Raw genomic sequence first — 19,682 nt, forward strand, 5'->3', positions numbered from 1 at the left:
TCCTCCCATTTTATCCCTTTGTTCATTACCTTTTTTTTTATTGCAAAGGTGCCTAATGCAGCACTCAGCAGGATCCTCATTAAGAAGTTGGTCCAGCAGCAGATTATGCGCTGAACTGTCTTTGGCTGTGTATTAATTCCTTTTTTATAGGTTAGATGATAGTACAGTGCCAGTCCTTTTCTCCCCCACACCCTTTTTTACCCCTCACCTTCTATTTACACCATTCTACTTTTTTGTCTGGTCCAGCCCTGCTCTGTGTGAAGTCTCTTGTGACACAAAAGCACAACACAGCGAAAACTGGGAACAGGGGGTATGGAAGTGTAATGAGTGAGGATTTGAGAAAAATGATGGGCTGACATTAGGGAATAAACCCCCCTCCCATCCCTGCCCCTCCTCCTTTACTACCATGAAAAGCCTTTAATTTGTGTAAGAGGCCTTAGATATCCTACATGCCAGTCAGCCTCTTGTGATAGACAGATAATTCAATTCTTCATAATGCTCAGCAACTCTCCAGTGTGTCAGCTTATGTCTGTCTCACTTCTCTTTCATAAAAGAATCAATCTTTGTTATTCACATGTCGCAACATTTCCTAATTTGGCTTGAGTCCTGTTTTGAAGAATATTGTTTTAAGTCAAAATATTCCTACGTTTTTATTACGGTCAGCTTGATGTATTCAAGACATTACTGAACTCACATGCTAATTAAAATACACACACATTTTTATTAAAAACACAAACAAGCAAAACTTCTACTAGATTTCCAGTGATGGCATTGATTTGAGTAGGAACATTAAGGTCTTATTCTTTTGGAGTCTAGAAGGACCCATTGATTGTAGAGGTTAAATGCAGACCATAACCTTGAAATAAGTCCTGTTTTGAAGTACAGCATATGTTATACAAGATGGTATCATCAACATAAGACTTTACATTGCAGATATTATTTATAGATACAGTGTAATAAATAACAAGCGCCTTAATATTAGTCCTTGTGGGACACCATTACCATCAACCATTTGGTATCTTGCTTTGAAAGCAATGACAGCAACAATCCTAACAATTTCAAAATGCTGTTTATTGAACAACAGTATCAAAAGCCTTGGACATATCGAGAAGGCAGCAAAACGTCAGCCACAACAAGCAGATTAAGCAGGAACAGGTCAGTTAGCAGCATGGTGCCTGCCCTCATGTGTTCTCTTGGTGTACATCAATGTTGGTTCCTGTCTGCAGTCTAGTTTCCTTAGCCAGTTAATTAACAAGTTTGTACTTCTGCTGAGCAAAGTTTCCTCCACTCAAGTATGATTAGACACAATTACTGATGTGCCTTCCTAGACCTTCTCTCTTCTGAGCCATCATATTGGCGTTTATCCATTTCTCCACAGTCTAAATCCCCATCTCATACCAATACAATGGTGCTTCAAGGCAGCTAGCCCTCATCGTTTCCTCTGTGAAATAGCTTTCACACACACTGTCACTTCTCCAGAATGTGAATGAAGCTGCTGCAAGGGCTTGTTTCCTGCTACCCATCAGTCACTGCACTTAGTATGATCAGGCAGTCACGTCTCAAGCACATTCATAAGTGCACACATACACACACACATATGCAAACGTATGCTTCTTGCAGCAGTGTATTGTGTACGGGCAGTCCTCTCCTCAGAGCAGTAAATAAATAATGAGAACACTGTTAAAATTCTGTCAGTATTTCATTGCTCTGCTGCTATCAGCCCTCTGCCTCTCTAAAGAAAAGGAAGGCCTCACTGGAATGAAAGAGGCTCTTTTTCTTTTTACATATTTCTATTCCATCTACTTTAATCTCCCCTCTGTTCGTCTCTCTCCTTTTCGGCTCCTTTACTTGTCCTTCTCCTTTTTCATTCCCCTTGAAAAACTACTCTGCTGAGTATCTGTCAAATGCTGCTGCCTTCCTTTTCTTTTACTCATGTATGCATAATATTTTCCATTAACATTTTTGTGAGACAAAAGATCACAATTCCTCTCTCTTGTGCATTTTGATGATGCATAACGTGCATCATCTCGTCTCGTGGAATATCGCAGGAATGGTAAGATGTAAATATCTTCGAGCTGTGTCTCTGCATTTGTTTTACAAAAGTAAGACCAAAGGTAGAGTTCAGCAAAGATATCAGTGTAGTCCAGACATCTACCCTTTGTTTAGGTGGGCGTGAAAGACGCTCAAGAATCAGTAGTGGATAATGTGAAATGACAAGCTGGTATTTAAACTGAAAACAGATCATGATGTGAGCTTTACAGGGTGAATCTGTCCACTTGAATGTGATTATCTCCAATATACTCCATCTTGTTAAGCAGGCAGTTGGTATTTCAGAGAGTTTCCACATAACACTCTGACCTTTTGTATGAAGATGAAGATGAGGACAGACTGACTGGGGCTGAGTGATGCACGGGAGGAAAAAGAAAACAAGACAAAGGGATGTCTGTGTCAGTGTGTTTGTGTCAGTATGTGGTGTGCATTTGGTATTAGGGGCTCTGCAGCATTTTGAGACAGGCTAAATTATGTGTAAGCCTGTTGAACCAGGCACAGCAACCATGAAATCCTGTTTCCGACCGGCTTACAGCAAATACTGCGAGAGGTGGGAGGTTGAAAACGTGTGTGTTTTTATTATTGGGAGAGGAACAGATGAAACTCAAAATAAGTGGCAAAGCATTGCAGTTGTTCATCAGTTTCTCAAGTTGTTTGTTGTGTTATGGCAGCTGATAAAAGACTGTAGTGGAGTGGATGTGACGTTTGATGACGTAAAGATGGAAAAACAGGAACAGGGCAGGTAGGTATCTAGTGTGTCCCCACAGAAAAGTCAACCATGAGTGTGATTGTGTACTGTAAACAAAATTATTAGTGTGTTCATGTGACTGACTATAATCCTTTCTACTTCAAGAACAGTCTCAGAGGTACTTGGCAGTAGCACTCCTACAAATGTGCAAGTCAAGCCTTTTTTAAATTGAAAATTCACCAGCGACTTGTTCTGTTGTGTGTACAGTTGCGCAGGGAGACCAGGAGAGAAAAATTTTACTCACAAATATCTCCCAGTCAAGCAGATACTTAAAATGAAATGTTTCCATATGCACCCCCCCCCCCCGACACCTCCACCCACAGGTCATTTGATTACAGCAGAAAATCATTGTTCCACCTCATCTTCACTTCTCGACTGCTCTCCCACACAGACATTTGCATTTCCTCTCTTGGCTCTTTTCCATTACTTTCAGTTCATCCTGTCACACCTGTTATTCAGTTGTGTTGTCCTCTTTTCCACCAGTTTCTTCTCCTTCCTTTTTTTTGCCCGCACAGAACCTCATCTAAATGCACAGCCAGTAATGAGCTCTCTACCTGCTTAACTGGAATTAATAGGTGCAACCATCGTTCTCTTCTAATATCATCTTATACCAGCTCAAGGTGATGCAGGATTGCTTAAATGCCATGAGATGAATGAACCTATTCCCTGTTTGTCAGTGTGTCTTAACAGTGAAAGCCTTTCATTCATTTCTACTTCATTCACTTTCCTGTAGCTTTTCTAGTTATCGCCTCATGTCCTGCTCAAACAGTGCGCATAGGCTTTTCAGTGTTTGCTCTCTTGCCTGCAGACAAGCAGAAAGAGGTAGGGGAGAGGAGAGAATAAGGAGGAGGGAATGGGTAGTAAATCAGATGTGGGTAGAAATTATGGGGACTAGAAAAAAGAGCAGTAGCCCAGCCCTAGAAATGAAGAGGAAGAGGGTGGGGGAGAGACGGAGAAAAGAGAGAGAGAGAGAGATAATTCTGTATAAAATCCAGAAGAATTCAGCTTTAGTAGTAGTGCAGTGTACGATTCAGCGTACACTTCACCACTGGGGAACAGCCGCCTTTTGTGTTTCCCCCGCTGCAGTGGGGGAGTGCATTTATCGTTGCGCCCAAGGGGAGAAGCCAAGAAGTATCCACCAATCAGCAGTTAGTGATTTCTCTCATCTTGTGAGGCTGCTGATGGTGATTTATCACTGACCTGAGACACTGGCTCTGCACTCTGCTCGGCACTGTAACCACCTGGAATACTCACCATGGTTTTTATTTCTTTTCTTAAACATAAATACCCTCCTGTGGACATCTCAAATAGAATGACCAGGGGACAAAAGGATGATTGAAATGGATTTCTTGATTTTACACATTTTTTCTTCTGCAGACTGAAGATGGACTAATTTTAACAGGTGCATCCATTCCATGCAAGGACATTGTTGTAGACTTAATGCTGCAATAGTAGAAAATAGGATTAAATATAGGAAAATAGGAAAATAAGATTTTTTTCTGAGTTATTTGTCATTTCATACCATATTTAATTATGAAAACAAGGCAAGCAGGAGACCACCCTAGACATTCTGCAGTAATGTGGGACTGATACTGACTTAGATAAAAGTATATGGTGACAGATGGGAGATGGAGCTGGAGTGGGGGGATGACAGTTGGAGCACACCTGCCTGCTGAGCATGTCTGACACCTGACTGTGGCTTGATTAGTGCGTGCCTTCCACAGGTTGACTATCAGGTTGTCTTTTCCCAACTTATCACGAGGTGGCAAGATAGCTTTGTGTGTGTGTGTGTGTGTGTGTGTGTGTGTGAAGCCAGAGTTTAGGATTACACTGTCTCTGGAAAAGATACAAGTGTAGCAGAGCCTTGAATGAGGATTAGCAGCTCGAACACCTTCTCACTGGCAGCACACAGGGCAATGGACCTTTTAGACAAAACTCTCAAGCTATGACCTCGCTGACACTTATTCGCTGGAGGATTAAAGGTAATGGTACAACCAACATGGTGAGATCCAGAGGGCACATATAGAGACATGAAGAGAGCAGGGGAAGTGGCTCTGAGATTTGGTCTCCCTTGTAAGTCAGCTTATCCTTGAGGGATGTGGAATTTATCTAGAGCCTGAGGGTGTTTATGATAGTAATTAAAACATTAAGATAATGTGTCTATTGAGTTGAATTGAACATTGAATATGAATCGCATAGCCAGAGTTTAAGAAAAACCGAATACGTGAATGAACTTATTGGCTTTATATAAGGCGGGCATTGTGCAAAACAATCTTGATTTTCCCAATAAGAACAGAAAGACAAAATCCAATTGATCCATGAGATGGTTTGATATTGATTTCTACATGGATGAAAGAGAACCTTGTTTGATATCTGCTTAAGAGGTCACTAATTTAATTATAATCCGGCATTCAGTCTCACCCTGGAGCAGCTGGCCAGAGTGCTGAGTATACCATAGCTTAGAGTATCAATGGTCTAATACTTGTCACAATATTTAACAACAGATCAGATAAATGCAATGCATTCGTGCTGCATTGTAAAATAAAAATCTATGTAAGTTACACTGAAGGCATGTTTTAGTTGTGTTTTGTCTTATTTGGAGAAGCTGTTTAAAAAGGGACTCCTGCATTGATGGCAGTGCAGCTGGCAGTTAGTGGAGATTTAGCAGGTTGTGTGTATAATAAAGCCAGCATTTGAAATATGCATTCATTGTTGCAAGTGCAGGTGTGCATGTTTTTAGGGCTTGAGTGCCTGGCCCACAGTTTATCTTAGCTGCACAGCAAGGGCTTAAAGATTCCAGCTAATAGTGTAATTTTTACCAAATTGCACCACCCAGTCTGTTGCATACCTCCATCCTGTGAGTTTCAGTGGAGTTAGATTAGGAAATATCATTAACAATGCATTGATCCTGAAGTGCAGGACCAGAGCAGGTGAAGGGAGTCCTGACAGGGCTTTAAGGACCAGGAGTTATCTCAGCAGACACACTCAGCGATCCTGGAAAGCGGAGCATAGTAGGTGGGAAGTGTGGGAGTGAGGAAAGCAGGAGTAAAAATAGGATGGAGGCAAGGTCTTTGATATCTGCATTGTTTGTATCGAACCTGTTCAAAGACCATTGCTGAAACTATGCTGTTTGGAGGTTTAGTGCTTCACGTACAAACTCAGAAACTGTGGAGGAGTTCAGCTGGAGTTCTTCTGGGAAAACCTGCCCTATCCTGCAGTTTTTAACTTTAAATAACACAACAAGGCAGGGTACAAGAAGTATTTTCACTTTTTCACTAGATAAGCACAGATTTGTCTAAAACAACCACCTAATCTATGTAATGACAGATGCCCAAGACACAACTTTTCTTCAGATCCAGTTGACAATCCTTCCTTTCATACAACAGCCCAAAGAAAAGACTGAAGGCTAAACTGGGTGATTTACAAAAAGCACATGAACTTAAAGAAACAACATTTCTGCCTGCTGCGATGGCGAAAGAAACAAGCACATGGGTTTGCAGCTATAAAACTATCTCCACTTTAAAATTTACTCTGGATTTTAACACTTGAATTGTGAAGGAGAAGAGGAAAAAAAGCGAAGTGACCAATTAAACTGCGTATCCGTACCTGTCAGGGATGTGTTGCATGTTACTCTGAAGAGGAGCAGTGCCATATACCACAACACTGCGAATGAGGGTGGGGCTCTCGCACTGCCACAGACAAAGACTGTGATAGAGGGAGTCCTGGTGTGAAAACTGCTTTATCTGAGACAGATTTTGGACCTGCACAGTGTCAAAAGCCACAATGGGGTGCAACATGTGTGTGGTTCAAAAGCCTGAGGAACAATACAGGGTCATGTTCCAGGTGAGCATTCTGCCTCTAATCACCTCTCTCTCTGTCTGAGTTGATTTTATTCCTCTCTTTGAGTCTTTAAGCAAAAAAAAAATTCTTTGAGTGCTTTTCTTACAGTCTCCTTTGTTGTTCTCTCCTAACGTGACCCTTTCTTACAGTGGGTGACTGACAATCAGAGCAGTTCTAATGAAGATGTCATGCCTCTATCTGCAACAACAGACAAATATTAAGAGAAGCTCATCACGTTGACACACTCATTTGCTGCAAATCATCCACATATTCAATTCCTAATAACCCCAATTTGAATCCCAAATAAATTTTGGGATAATAAAGTTTGCATATATCCGCTTCAGTTATTTGTACAGTACAGTTACTGATCGTCATCAGGTGATTCATGAATGAGTCAGATCTGAACATTAGCACCCTGATATCATGTGATTAAAAACAGGTTCATAACATTACCTCTTCAGTTGGGGCATAAATTTCCATATTGAAATAGTCATTCAGTGATAATAATACCAATAATTGTGATAAACAATAATTACAATAATCATGAGCACAGAGAGCAGAGCTGAGCTACATTGCATAAGAGAGAGATATGCTGGCATGGAGAGAGTAGAGTGGTGCAGAGCCACAGAGGCAGCAGGATGGATGGGCTGTTAAAGCTGGGCTAAAGTGTTACGGGAGAGGGGGGTTGCCACGGTTACAGCCTCAGCACCACCTGCCAACTGGGACCACAGACTGTATGTGAGTAAGCTCATCTGGCTGTGAAGTGCCTAAGGATGCTCCTGCTCAGTGGCTCAATGATACATACAGTGACCAAAATAAGTCCCATGCTTACTAAGCATGAAAAATGCTCAGCACCCATGGGTGTGCAGCACAGCAGTTTTGATATCTGTGGTACCAGAAGCCTCAGTTGGGACATTTTGGAGAGCACAGGCCAGTAAACTGGACTGCATCTTGTGCCAGAGGTGATGCCAAGAGACAGGAAAAAGAGAGTGAGTTCAAATGGAGGAGGAAGTAGTTGAAATAGGCAAATGGAAGATGGAGGGAAAGTCAAACTGTTTTTCTTTCTTTCAGTATTTGTTTTGTACTGTTCGGCCTCAGATGTTAGTAGTAATTGATTTGACCGCTTCATGGAGCTGGGGAGAATAGAAAGGCTTGAGCGACTTCACAGTTCCCTGGGGTAGGGTACAAGCAGTGTGTGTAGAGTGGGATGTGAACATAAAACCACATCAAGGCTGGTCCATTGCACAAGCAGTGACTTTATTTAACAGCAGTAATGACACTGACCACACACAGCTCGGTGTTTTGGAAAGTGAACGTTGTGTCCGTAGCAGCCTGTCACTGCAGAACCACTTTCAGCTCAGTCAGACAGAGATCCTTTGCTCTATGTGGGTTTGAGACGGGCGTGGTGATCAGTGAACAGTGATAGACACAAGGTGTGTTGTCTGACTTAGAGCAAGGAACTGTCATGTTATATGCAAAGCTGTTGTATGAATAGTAGTGTTGGAACTACAGCAGATACATTAGTTTGGTGAAGGAAGGTGTCTGCATATATTGTGGTCTGGTTAGCCTGAAATGACATTGCTGGCTGGGAGCAGAGGAGCATGAGACAGAGAGAACAAATGCAGATGGAGCACTGAACCAGAGCCAGAGTACTCCGCTTTGACAGGATGACTAGTACAGTGCACTGGGAATACACTGAATCAAACCAGGAGGTCTCATTTTAAAGGGAATGTCTATTAAACTGCAAAAAAGTAAAAAAAAAAAAAAAGTATAAAGGAAAAAATCCAAAATGCCAAAGGCAGCTAAAGGGTAATCACAGGTTGCATGGTTAAGGTTTAATCTTGGATCTTTCCTGTAAAATACATGGCAGATGGGTCACAAAAAGCATCATGAAAGAGGAAACCTTATCCCAAAATCACACACACATAAACATTTCATGACTCTTCATGCTACACATTTTCTCAGATGTTTGCAGCTTTGAGCCATTTTACCCTATCATGTCTAATCACACCTTCAAATTAGACCCAGTCTACTCTAACTGTCTGTCTTTAGACAATATATACCACATTAAACTGTTTACAGCTACATCAGACTGGAAAACCAGGCTGTTCTATTTGACTATATCAAAACACTTGCTTCTCTTGCCAAAGGAATAAAACTCATGCATTAAACATGGGGCCTCTGCTTCACACACCCTGCACACTGGTGGTTGGTACACACCCACTGGCGTGTTTCAGATCAGTTTTGCCTCGTGTAGCCCTGAGTAAAAAGGCATATTGTTGTTTGGCTGATGAATTACAGACTGAGCTGTAGACCTGTGTGCACATCATAAACCATTCTGAGCCATATTGCACTTTACATAGCTTTTTCACTGTACCCGATTCACGCACAGTAAACCTGTGGCCCCCTGAGCCCTTCAGCCACTCCTTTGTTTTTTTTTTTTTCTCTCCTCCATCACTGTACAGTCTGTTTCCATGGCAACAATCGTCATTAAACAAACCTAATGTGCCTTTATTCAGAATGACATGACAAGAAACATGCTGATGGTCACAAGAGGCAAACAGAAGACATTCAGTACATACCAATGAGCAGCTGATAGTAGCAGGATAAGTGCGTGTTGAGTGACATGGATGCTCACACGTGAGGTTAAACGCAAATGTTATTGATTTCATTTCCTTTACTTTGCTTTTAGTCTCACAGTCTCATCTCTCACGTGGAGGCACAGGACTGTAATGTTATTGTTGTTATTGTCATATAGTCACATATTCTGTCATGCATTTCTGTGTTTAGTCTTTCACATGTTCTCTCTCAGACCTGCTGTTTTCCCTTCCCCACCACCACGACTATACACATACTGTAATTTCTCTTTTGTTCTAACTAATGAATATATCGACTGATAATCCACGTCCATACACTCTAAACTCCCACTGAGGCTTGTTAGCTTCATAGCCGTCATTTCAAAGAATGTTTGAGCTCTCTTGTAAATCAATATCTTCTCACTGTTACCACTTTATTAAAGGCCTTCTACACTCCTCGTGTCTATTCAAATGAGCTATGTGATATCAAACAACAGGGGGTATAGGTGAAGTAGGTAAACTGTCTTAAGATTAATTGATTTTGTGAGGAGGTGGCTGCAGCAGCCTGCAAATTAAGTGAGAGGAGAAAAATCTATTATCGAACAAGTGGAATTCAGTACACTTGAGGGGACAGGTATAAGTCATGCAGGAGATTCTCATGTACACTGTGGAAATGCATATCAATGAATCCTTGTGATGGTGGGACTATAATAAATTTAAGGGCTCACGTCAGATTAGGGTTCTGATTGTTTGTGTATTTTTCCACATGCTGAATGTGTGGGGTAATGTGTGTTACAGTGGAGTTACTGTGGACATTTTTTATCTCAGCCTCTTGTACAGCACAGAAGATTAATTTACTCTTTAAAAGGCTTTCAGATAAAAGACAATTACGCATCAACCACTTAGTAATTCCCCACAAGCTTCAGTTCTGTGTGTGCTTACATAAAAAAAACTGAACCAGGATCCAGGCTCACTCGCTATTTACATTCACCCTGCAATTCCTTGAAAGCTTGTTTTCTCCTTTTCTCCTGCATCGTTACCCTCTCCTCACCTCCCTCTTCGTTCCCCATGCGCTCCTTCAGCGTCCCTCCTCCTTTGCTTTCTCTCTGTACACTTAGAAATTTTTGCATCTCTTTCATCTGTACCCACATCAGTCCCCATCCCCACCCTTAGCTCCACAGCCACTACCAATACCACCACCAGCACTATCCCCTGCTGCGAATGTACCGCCTTTGCTATTTCTTCTGAATTTCAATTACATTTTTTAGCATATACACCAGTGAAGGATGGAGTCTGGGGATGGGTGTGTAACCATGGCTTTATTATTTACATAGCTTGTGCTGCTTATAAACAGCAGCTGTATGTAATGACCTACTAACCCGAGATAATAGAGAACAGCACATGATAAGAGTGTAATGGATTCTCCATCTAGTCAGGGCCGAAGAGCTGTCTAACATACAACAACCATTACCCTGCATGAAGTCATCTTCAAAGCAATCTCAGCACCTCTCATTGATAATGAATGAGAACCCCCCTCTCTCCTCAGTCTCAGTATTCATACCTGTCACTCAGCACCATGGAGCTGTTTCCTAACAGCCTTTCTGATTCTGGAGAGCTGGGCTGTGCTCATGAGTGCTGAAACAACAGATACCGCCTGTTGTCTGGAGAGAGAGAGCGGGACATGAGCTGAAATTAAAAAGTGAAGGATGTTAAGGTGCATTTTTCTCTAACATGAAAAATGTTCATGCTTTAATCAGCAGTAAGCCATGTAGAAAGGAAGCATCTTCTTCCTTTTCGAGTCAAGAGGCTCATTAAGAAAGACAGCAAGATTAATGGAATAACATTAGCGTGAGGAGGGCCAGCCACAGACGAGGAGGTGGACAGAGCGAAACTGAAGGAAATAAGGGTGAGGGTTTCCTCACCAGGGATGGGACAGTCCATGCAGGACTGCTGAGACAGCACAGCTGAAGGAAAGCAGAGTCTGAGAGCGGGATGGAGAAAAGGGCTAAATGTGAGTGGGGAAACACAACAGTAGAGGAGAAGATAGACCAGAGGGGTGGCGGTGGTGTTGTTGCAGCATGAGGAAGAACCCAATCAAAAACGTTGAGGAACAGGGGCTTACTGTGGAACGAAAGTTTTTGTGCTTGGCTGCACAGGGGAACATTGATTTGACATGCAATTACTGGAAGGAGAGAGAGAGTGAGAGAATGGAGGAGGGTGGTAAAGACGTGGGGAGTCACAGACAGCCAAGGTCAGTGACTGCGTGCAACATGAATGAGACCCTACAAAGGCTGTCTGGCTCAGTGCAGCTCACATCTACACATGAACACCATGTTCTCTCTCCGTGCCTCACACGTAATCAAATTAAGAAAGCTGAATGAGTTTTCATCTTGAAAATGTGGGTGTCAGTTTAAATGAATAGTATTCAATTTTCAAGAAGTCTGCAGCCATGCTAGCAGCTCTCTGCATGAAACACAGTTACTTTGAGCTAAAATCAGCATGCTAATATTCTCACAGTGAAAATGCATCTGTTGATGTTTAGCAGGTATAATGTTCACTACTGAAGTAGGCTACTGCAGTGTGTGTCCATGCTAATTATCACTACACACATTGTCTAACTGCTTTATCAAAACAGAGCTAAAAAAAAAAAAAAAGATTTTGATTTTTGACCTGCAGGTGGCGCTACACGAAAGAGCAGGTGTCAGCATTACCAAATGTTACACCATGTCGACTATGTACCAAATGCCAAGGCAATATATCCAGTAGCTGTTGAGATATTTCAGGTTGAATTGGTAAACCACACACAGACAGTCAGAGTGTAGCTAAAACCAGCTATAAATACTGAATGAATCTGTACAGTTTTGACTCCTTCCACATATGTGTCACATGTAACAGGATTTTAAACTTCCGCCCATCAGGAAACATGACATGATGCTACTGTACATTTCAAGACTATTTAAATGAACTGTCAGCGTCCACACAGAGAAGGGGAGAGCTCAGAGGAATAAATGAATTATATATCATACACGGTGTTTCAGCTAGAAAAGTATGAATATGTGCAAAAGGGTGATGTTGCAGTACAAATGACATTACAGTCATTTTTTTTTACTTGAATGCTTGCTTTTCCTTTTTTACTTGCAGCTCTCTCCTTTATGAAAACAGTTTTCAGCAGAGAGTGATTTGCTTTTCCAGCTGCACACAGCTGTAATTACTTTCTAACTCCATTATTTTCCTGCTTTCTTTCTCTTCACAGAAGGGTCACATGAGCGACATGCTGTGCTCTTTCGATGCTGAGGGTCGATTAAAGGTCTCAGTATACAGCTTTCTGCTCTCCTGTCTGGTGCCATGTGGTGTTGAAGCCTTTTAGACACATAAACCTTTTTTAATGCTTCTGTGTTCCAGCACAAGCTTTTAGTTTTGTGTTGACTAACTTGACCTCAGCCCCTGGATGTTTTAGGGTTGTGTAGCTGTAGTCTTGTCCCCTGTTTACTTCTGTGAATTAAACTTGTCTGTCTGATAAAACTGTCCTCCTGTCTTCCTCTTATTCCAGTCAGCATCTATGAAACTCAGTTGCTGCCCATATTCCAACTCTATGTTTCCTCTGTATACAGCACTCTCTTTATTTTGGCACAAATAACTGTACACAGTGACTCATTTTGCTGGACCTTGTATCTCCATGTAACATATGTCCTCGCATTCAGTTTACTCATGTCTTTCTATCTTCCACTTCTTCTCCTGCTCCTCCACCGTTTGAGCTTGACTATCTGTTTTTCAGGTGAAAGGGAAGGACCTGTCCTGTCTTTCTGGGGATCCCACCCTTGACATACGGGACCCCTTGCTGTCCAGCATACTCAGGCGGGGGGCCCGCAGATGGGCGGCCCCAGCAGGAGCTCCCGGAGGGTTAGTGCCGGTGACCATGGGCGTGGCTGACTGTGTAGACAGCTGCACTCAGACGGACATCAGCTTCCAGCATATGTTGACTCTGGGCAAAAGCAGCCAGCATCCCTGTGGAGCTCCGCCCCCCCCTGACCCTCCACCGTCCCCTCCACTACCACCACTGCTGGAGCCATATCTACTCAATGAACTGTGAGTTGGAGCAGTTTAATAGGCATCTGCAGCATGTCCAACTGTCAGACCAGACCTCCACTGCAGACCGGGTTCTAATCCATTCCATCGTGTTCACACATTTGAAGAATTTTTTTTTTTAGCTGCTCCAATTATTGAAATGTTATGTCCTGGATTTTCTTACTTTTAGCTTTATAGAGCCTGTATATTATGACCCCACTGACTACTTCGATATCACCCAGCATGAAGTGGACAGGCAGGATGAGCTGGAATATGAGGTGAGAGCCTGTTAGCTGCTGAATTCTGATACAGCGAGCTTGTCCCAAGGTTCTCAGTCTAACGTCCTCCAACGCTTCTCTAACTGCACTAGGAGGTGGAGTTGTACAAGTCTCGCCAGCAGGATAAACTTGGGCTGACGGTGTGCTACAGAACTGATGATGAGGAGGATCTGGGAATTTACGTGGGAGAGGTGAAAACAATGTTATAAAATAATAATTTCAGCAACTCTCTCCTATTACTACATACTCCTAAACAAATCCGCTTTTTCTCCAGGTGAACCCAAACAGTATTGCTGCAATAGATGGCCGCATTCGCAAGGGAGACAGAATATTACAGGTAGAGGTTTCATAAATTGAACAAGCATTCCTTATATGCTCTGTTGCATCAATAAAAGCTGTATTACCAAAACTACAATACAGTTAAAGCAACAAAACACTTTGTGCACCTGTTTTTTAACCATTTATCCACTGATATAATGGATGAATCAGTCACTTTCAATGCAACCTTATTGCAGGAGATTCCTGTGCAGCATTTATTTTTAATGTATTCCAGGAGAGGTTGAATATCATAACCCATGCTATTAAGCTAAAGAGGTTTTTTTTTTTTAGTTTTGAGGAGAAGACCATTTCCTTTCTCCAGTGATTTAACTGAAACTAGGCTCAGTATTAAGACTTACATTATCTGACACCAGTTCAATTTTGTTCTCCGTTTCCTCTGTCAGATCAATGGAGTGGACATTCAGGACAGAGAGGAGGCGGTAGCAATTCTCACCAGAGAGGACAGCACTAATGTCTCCCTGCTCCTCGCAAGACCCGAGATAGAGGTGAGAAAACTGGATATGCAATCTTCAGGGAGCATGCAAGGCTTAGTCTGAACACTGACCTAAAAAAACCCTGTTTTCGCTCCTTATCGCCTCTGTTGTGTAGCAAGAAATTGGTGTATATACTAAGATTTAGGTAAAAATCTATATTTTCATTTAGGCATTTGATTAGAATGGAGAAAATTCACAGTCAGACTAAGAATCTGAAGATATGAGAAAGACTGACTGGTGAAAGGAGGCAGAAAGGCAAAGAGGTGCAGAAACACGATGAGAGCACAGATAGCACGGGCACAGAGGCCAAGACAAATCGTGCTTGTACTTGCTGTGTTAATGTGGCATTGCTTTGTTTCCCCCAAGGTCACTCTTCCAGCAGATAGGAGGGCATTGCAGCACACGCCACAAAAACACACTCCTGCAAAATTGGTCATGAACCCACAACTTGACACATGTCGACCCAACCAAATGGCTTTTTCATTGCATGCTCTTGTATAAAATGGAGACAAGACATAGAACTGGTATGCTGGGTGCATTTGTACAGCAGGGGATAGAAGGCAGATTTAAAAGGTTCTCATTAAAATGGTCAAGTCACACACACACACACACACACACACACACAGATAACCTTTCTCTGTTTTTTTATGTCCTTGTATTTGGAGAGACGAGCACAAGTACTACCTGTGAAAAATGGCTGACATATTGGTATTGCTAAGGCATGGTCCCACATTAAGATTCAAGTGTGAGAGGGGAGGACAAAGAATCATCAAAGGGAAATGTGAAAGCACAGATTAAACCTTGATCTGTTGTCTCCTGGGAGTAAAAGAGAGAACTGAGGGGTTGTTGAAGAATAAGAATGAAGAAGAAGATAATCAATACTTCGTCTCACAGGCTACACCCAATTCACATTCAGCTCAAACCAATTAACCAAGATAAACTGTGCTCTGTGGAGTGAACTGTTTACTAAGTTAAGCGCAAATATTTGCATCATATTTAATCAGCTTCTGAGGGGATGCCAACCAAAACAGCAAAGTAAACAGATTAGAAACAACAGTCGATACGAAATATCAAGTACTATTCAGTTCTTAAGATTGGATCACTCAGGATGGACAGTTCATTTATTAATGCCCTAAGTTATAAAACTCCTCACCATCAGTTAGATCATGTTTCAGTGTCTGATGGACATTTTTGATTGGGTGGAACCAGAAAGCTAAGGCACTGCTCTGACTCCATCTAGTGGCAGTGAGGAGCACTACTCTTTACTGTCAGTGCAGGAATGTGCTGCAGCATGAAAACAGCTGTAATCTGTAGTTTTACACTCGATGGATCAAATGATTCAGTGTATGGATGAAAATGGTCCATTGTAGTGATGAACCCACAGATATTAAGTGCTCAGTTTGCAGTTCTCAGCTCTATGGAGAGTTTTATTGTCTTTCAGCTCATTGTTTATATTTTCCAGCCTGCAGCTTCACAGTTTCTGTTCACTCACTACTGTACAGGTATAGTAAATTCTAATATGAACTTTTCCTTGTCTTTTATGTGTCCCTCCAACAATGAATTTGATTTCTCCACTGCAATGCCAACTTTACCTGTCAGAATGAGAACCAGCTGGACCCAGATAAGCTGGACCTGGAGCCACTGGACAATGCTGTCCATCTGCCCAGCAGTCACAGACTGAGGAACAACACTTCTGTCCTAGGTGCTGAACCAGGTGGTGTTGCTGGTGGAAGTGTACTGGCTAGCCAAGGTCGCCCAATTAACAGGGATTCACCTGATTTGCTCCAGACAGTGCTGAGCAACAGCCAGGAGCTGGACAGTGGGGTGGGCCGCACAGATGAAAGCACACGGTATGAAGAGTCATCAGAACACGACCTTCTGGGAGACGATCACACTAGTGCCTCCAACACAAACGCCACCAATACACCGGGCAGCATGCGAAGGTTTTTGTCCAGTCGAGGGGACACTCCACCCTTGCTGCACTCCCAGGACCTCCAGTTCAGCACTGACTCCCTCATAGGGTTGGACTGTGTTAATGGAGGAGGGCTGGAACATGTGGAGCGTTTGGAGAGGGCCTACATGGGAGATCCAGTAAGAATGATGATGCCTGGGCTGACTGAGGAGGAGTGTGAGCGGTACAAAGAGCTACTGGAAATCAAGTGTTACTACGAGAAGAACAGTAACACTCTGCAGCTGCTGGGAGGCCAGGGGGCGGCACAAAAAGAAGGCGGCGTCCCGCTAGATGTCAATAGGAATGAGAGCCTGACTCAGCATGAGATGGTCCTCCTGGAAGAAGAACTGCGCCACTTGGAGTTCAAGTGTCGTAACATCCTGAGGGCACAAAAGATGCAGCAACTGAGGGAGCGCTGTCTGAAGGCCTGGCCTCTAGAAGACAAAAATGGGGCAAGTGCAGGGGCTGGACGCTTGGATGTTAGTGGGACTTTGGTCAGTGAGGAGTCCTGTCACCACGCCCTGTCAGATATCAATGAGCTTCCAGAGAGGGAGCGCTCAGATAAGGACAGCACGAGTGCCTACAACACTGGAGGGGAAAGTTGCCGGAGCACCCCTCTGGTACATGAACAGTACCCTTCACAATCCACACAGAGTCTAGAGGGAGGTGAGTCTCTTCTTTCAGCAAGTATGCAGCTTCCAACTTCCACCAGACAGAGAGAGAGAGGAAGCAGGGCGGAAAGAGTGGATGGGGTACAAGCAAATTTAAACCAAGCCTACTCTCCCTACAGTCACAGGAGAGGAGCTGAGCCTAAGGCATCCAGCCCTGGAGCAAAGGTGAGGTCCCTGTCCCGGGATGGAGGAACCAGGAGAGGTTCAGATGGAGGGGTGAGACGTAATCCCAAAGCAGAGAGGGCTGGTGGCCGCAGTGCTGAAAACAGCCCTTACCTGTCACGGCGACAACCTGAAGCAAAGCCACCTCAGCGCTACCTGAGCTGCATGCAGCTGAGGTCCCCCTCCACCTCTGAGCGGCTTGAAGGCCTCAGAGAGACTCACACAGATGGCAGCCTGGAGACCAGGGGTGACGCCAGCCCGATGAGCTTGGGTAGCACATGTAAAGATGTTGCCCAGGCTCCAGATGCTGTATCTTCACCCTTATCTCCTCCAGTGCTGCCTGCCTCTCCTCGGATGGAGTGGAAGGTGAAGATCCGCAGCGATGGCTCACGCTACGTGGCCAAGCGTCCGGTGAGGGATCGTCTCCTGAAGGCCCGCGCCATGAAGATCAGGGAGGAGCGTAGTGGCATGACAACAGATGATGATGCTATGAGTGAAATGAAGATGGGCCGTTACTGGAGCAAAGAGGAGCGCAAGCAGCAGCTGCTGAAGGCCCGTGAGCAGCGGCGGCGCAGGGAGATCATGATGCAGAGCCGTCTCGACTGTCTGAGAGAGCGTGAGAGGGAGCAGGGCAGCAGTGGCGGAGGACAGCAGGGGATGACGCACCAGCAGGAACCCACCTCCATCCTGGAGCTGTGCCACCGCAGGAGTATGAAAAAGCGCAGCCGCAGAATCCTGGACAACTGGATCACTATACAGGAGCTACTGGCTCATGGTACCAGATCTGCTGATGGAAAGAAAGTCTATAACCCCCTGCTGTCTGTCACCACAGTGTGACGTAAGATGTAAGGGAGAGGGAGGCAGACAGGTAGGGAGACATAAGAAAGTGCCAAAGTGTTTTGACAGGGCCTGTAAGATGATCACAAGCTGCTTCGCTCCACCTTGAAACGTGACGATTATATGATGTAGCATAGCTCAGGCCTCAGCCTACGACATTTAGAGTGGACCCCATGTCAGGGGTTGTGTGTCCAATAGCGGCATGTAGCTCCATAAACAAGAATACACACATTTTAAAAATTGCTGCATTTCAGAAATGCATTCCATAATCATAAATGTCATAAACTTCAGAAATATACTACAGTATATTGTCTTCAACTTTGTGTGGTTGAATGGACCTAACCCTGTCAGGAAAACATCTTCCAGCCATTTTCATGATGCTTTACCACTCAGCTTGTCAGTCTTATATCTTAACATAGTATCTTGATGAAAAATAAGTGTGCAGGAAAATACCATAGAGCACAGATTAGCATTTTGGAAACATATTCAGAGGGAGTGTGGTTAGAAGGCTGTAGCACATCATCCTTTGAGCGAGATGGCACCACCTCCTGTTCAGTCTTTAGAGCCGCACAACTGAAAAGTAATCTTGGCAGGCCTCTGGTACCCCTTTTTGTATGAATGACAAAAGAGATGAAAACCAAAAGTTGGGTTAAGAACTACGCAGCCATGAAAATACTCTGAGGAGAAGCCACCTCTGTGCCATAGGACTGTATGCTTAGTGTCTGACAAGGACTTTAAGTATATTTTCAAAGAAACACTGTGTGCCAGTTAATGTACCCGTAGTTATGACATTTTGCTTTTTGTAGTGCTCATGTACAAATACTCCTTTGTTTTGACACATGAAATGTAACATCACTTTCAGACCAACAAGCTTTTGATAAGGAGAAGCTGAGTGTTGCCTTCCTCTCAGACAGACTTGACTGTATAGCACAATTTTCAGAGCCGTAGCTTAGCGTTAACAAGAAACTGACAGACTTCACTGTTTTCTACAAAAAGGCACATTGTAACATACAAAGCACAGAAAAAATTTGATATTGTTTCAAGGGACAAAATATCAAATCATCAAATCATTTTTCTCTATTTGGAATTTCAAAATATTCTGCTTTTCCCATTATTAGTGAGCTTTGGTCAGTTTGCAATAATTATTTTAGTGCTAACTGTGAACAAGTCTATTTCACTGCAAATAAAAAAATATTCTCAGCCACACTAAACTCTGTTAACTGCCTGAAGCTACATCAGCTGAAATTTTCTACATTTCCTGTTATTCCTGTCAGTTGTGTCATTTCCAGCTTTAATTTCGTGCCTAACAAGCCTCTGGCAAACTACCCAGAAATTACATAGAATGACACTAAGATGATTTTTCATTTTGCTGACATGCATGTTTGATATTGAGAATGAAATAATTTTGGTTTCCATGTACTTAAAATGCTGAAAGCCTTTAACATACTGTAATTGTGGATCGTGTAGTTGTTTTTCTATGAATTTGCTTAAAATCCTACCATTAAAAAAAAACAAAAAAAAAAAAACACATGCTGTACTTGTTTGTGCAATATTGTGATGTCCAGTGTGTCACTTTAAAGTGTAAGCTTTTCTAAATAAACTCTGTGTTCATGAAAACTGTTTTGAAGCTACATTAACTGCTGCAGTACAAGATTTTAACAGCATGACAAAACCTATTATTGAGCTTGAGAAA

General features: G+C 43.0%; 1 protein-coding gene across 2 annotated transcripts; it reads left to right on the forward strand.

Moving 5' to 3' along the window:
* The first annotated feature begins 4,842 nt into the window (after positions 1 to 4,842).
* Positions 4,843 to 19,416, forward strand: LOC113146305 (PDZ domain-containing protein 4-like). 2 transcript variants are annotated; one of them, XM_026333717.1, is made up of 8 exons: positions 4,843 to 6,640; positions 12,467 to 12,520; positions 12,989 to 13,299; positions 13,469 to 13,556; positions 13,649 to 13,747; positions 13,831 to 13,893; positions 14,279 to 14,380; positions 15,968 to 19,416. In XM_026333717.1, the coding sequence occupies exons 1-8, from the start codon at positions 6,581 to 6,583 to the stop codon at positions 17,987 to 17,989; spliced, it is 2,799 nt and encodes a 932-aa protein (XP_026189502.1). In that variant the 5' UTR covers positions 4,843 to 6,580; the 3' UTR covers positions 17,990 to 19,416. The 2 variants fall into 2 exon arrangements, with proteins under 2 accessions (XP_026189502.1, XP_026189503.1); XM_026333718.1 differs by lacking the exon at positions 12,467 to 12,520.
* Positions 19,417 to 19,682: the final 266 nt, after the last annotated feature.

Source organism: Mastacembelus armatus, chromosome 7, assembly GCF_900324485.2.
Source record: "Mastacembelus armatus chromosome 7, fMasArm1.2, whole genome shotgun sequence".
Taxonomy (NCBI): Eukaryota; Metazoa; Chordata; class Actinopteri; order Synbranchiformes; family Mastacembelidae; genus Mastacembelus; species Mastacembelus armatus.

What these genes read in the sequence shown, in the direction of transcription:
- LOC113146305 (XM_026333717.1), top strand. Translation starts at nt 6,581, where the DNA reads ATGGGGTGCAACATGTGTGTGGTTCAAAAGCCTGAGGAACAATACAGG. An exon ending in CCATATCTACTCAATGAACT is followed by an intron (nt 13,300 to 13,468) that starts GTGAGTTGGAGC and finishes TCTTACTTTTAG; the next exon opens with CTTTATAGAGCCTGTATATT. An exon ending in AGGATGAGCTGGAATATGAG is followed by an intron (nt 13,557 to 13,648) that starts GTGAGAGCCTGT and finishes TAACTGCACTAG; the next exon opens with GAGGTGGAGTTGTACAAGTC.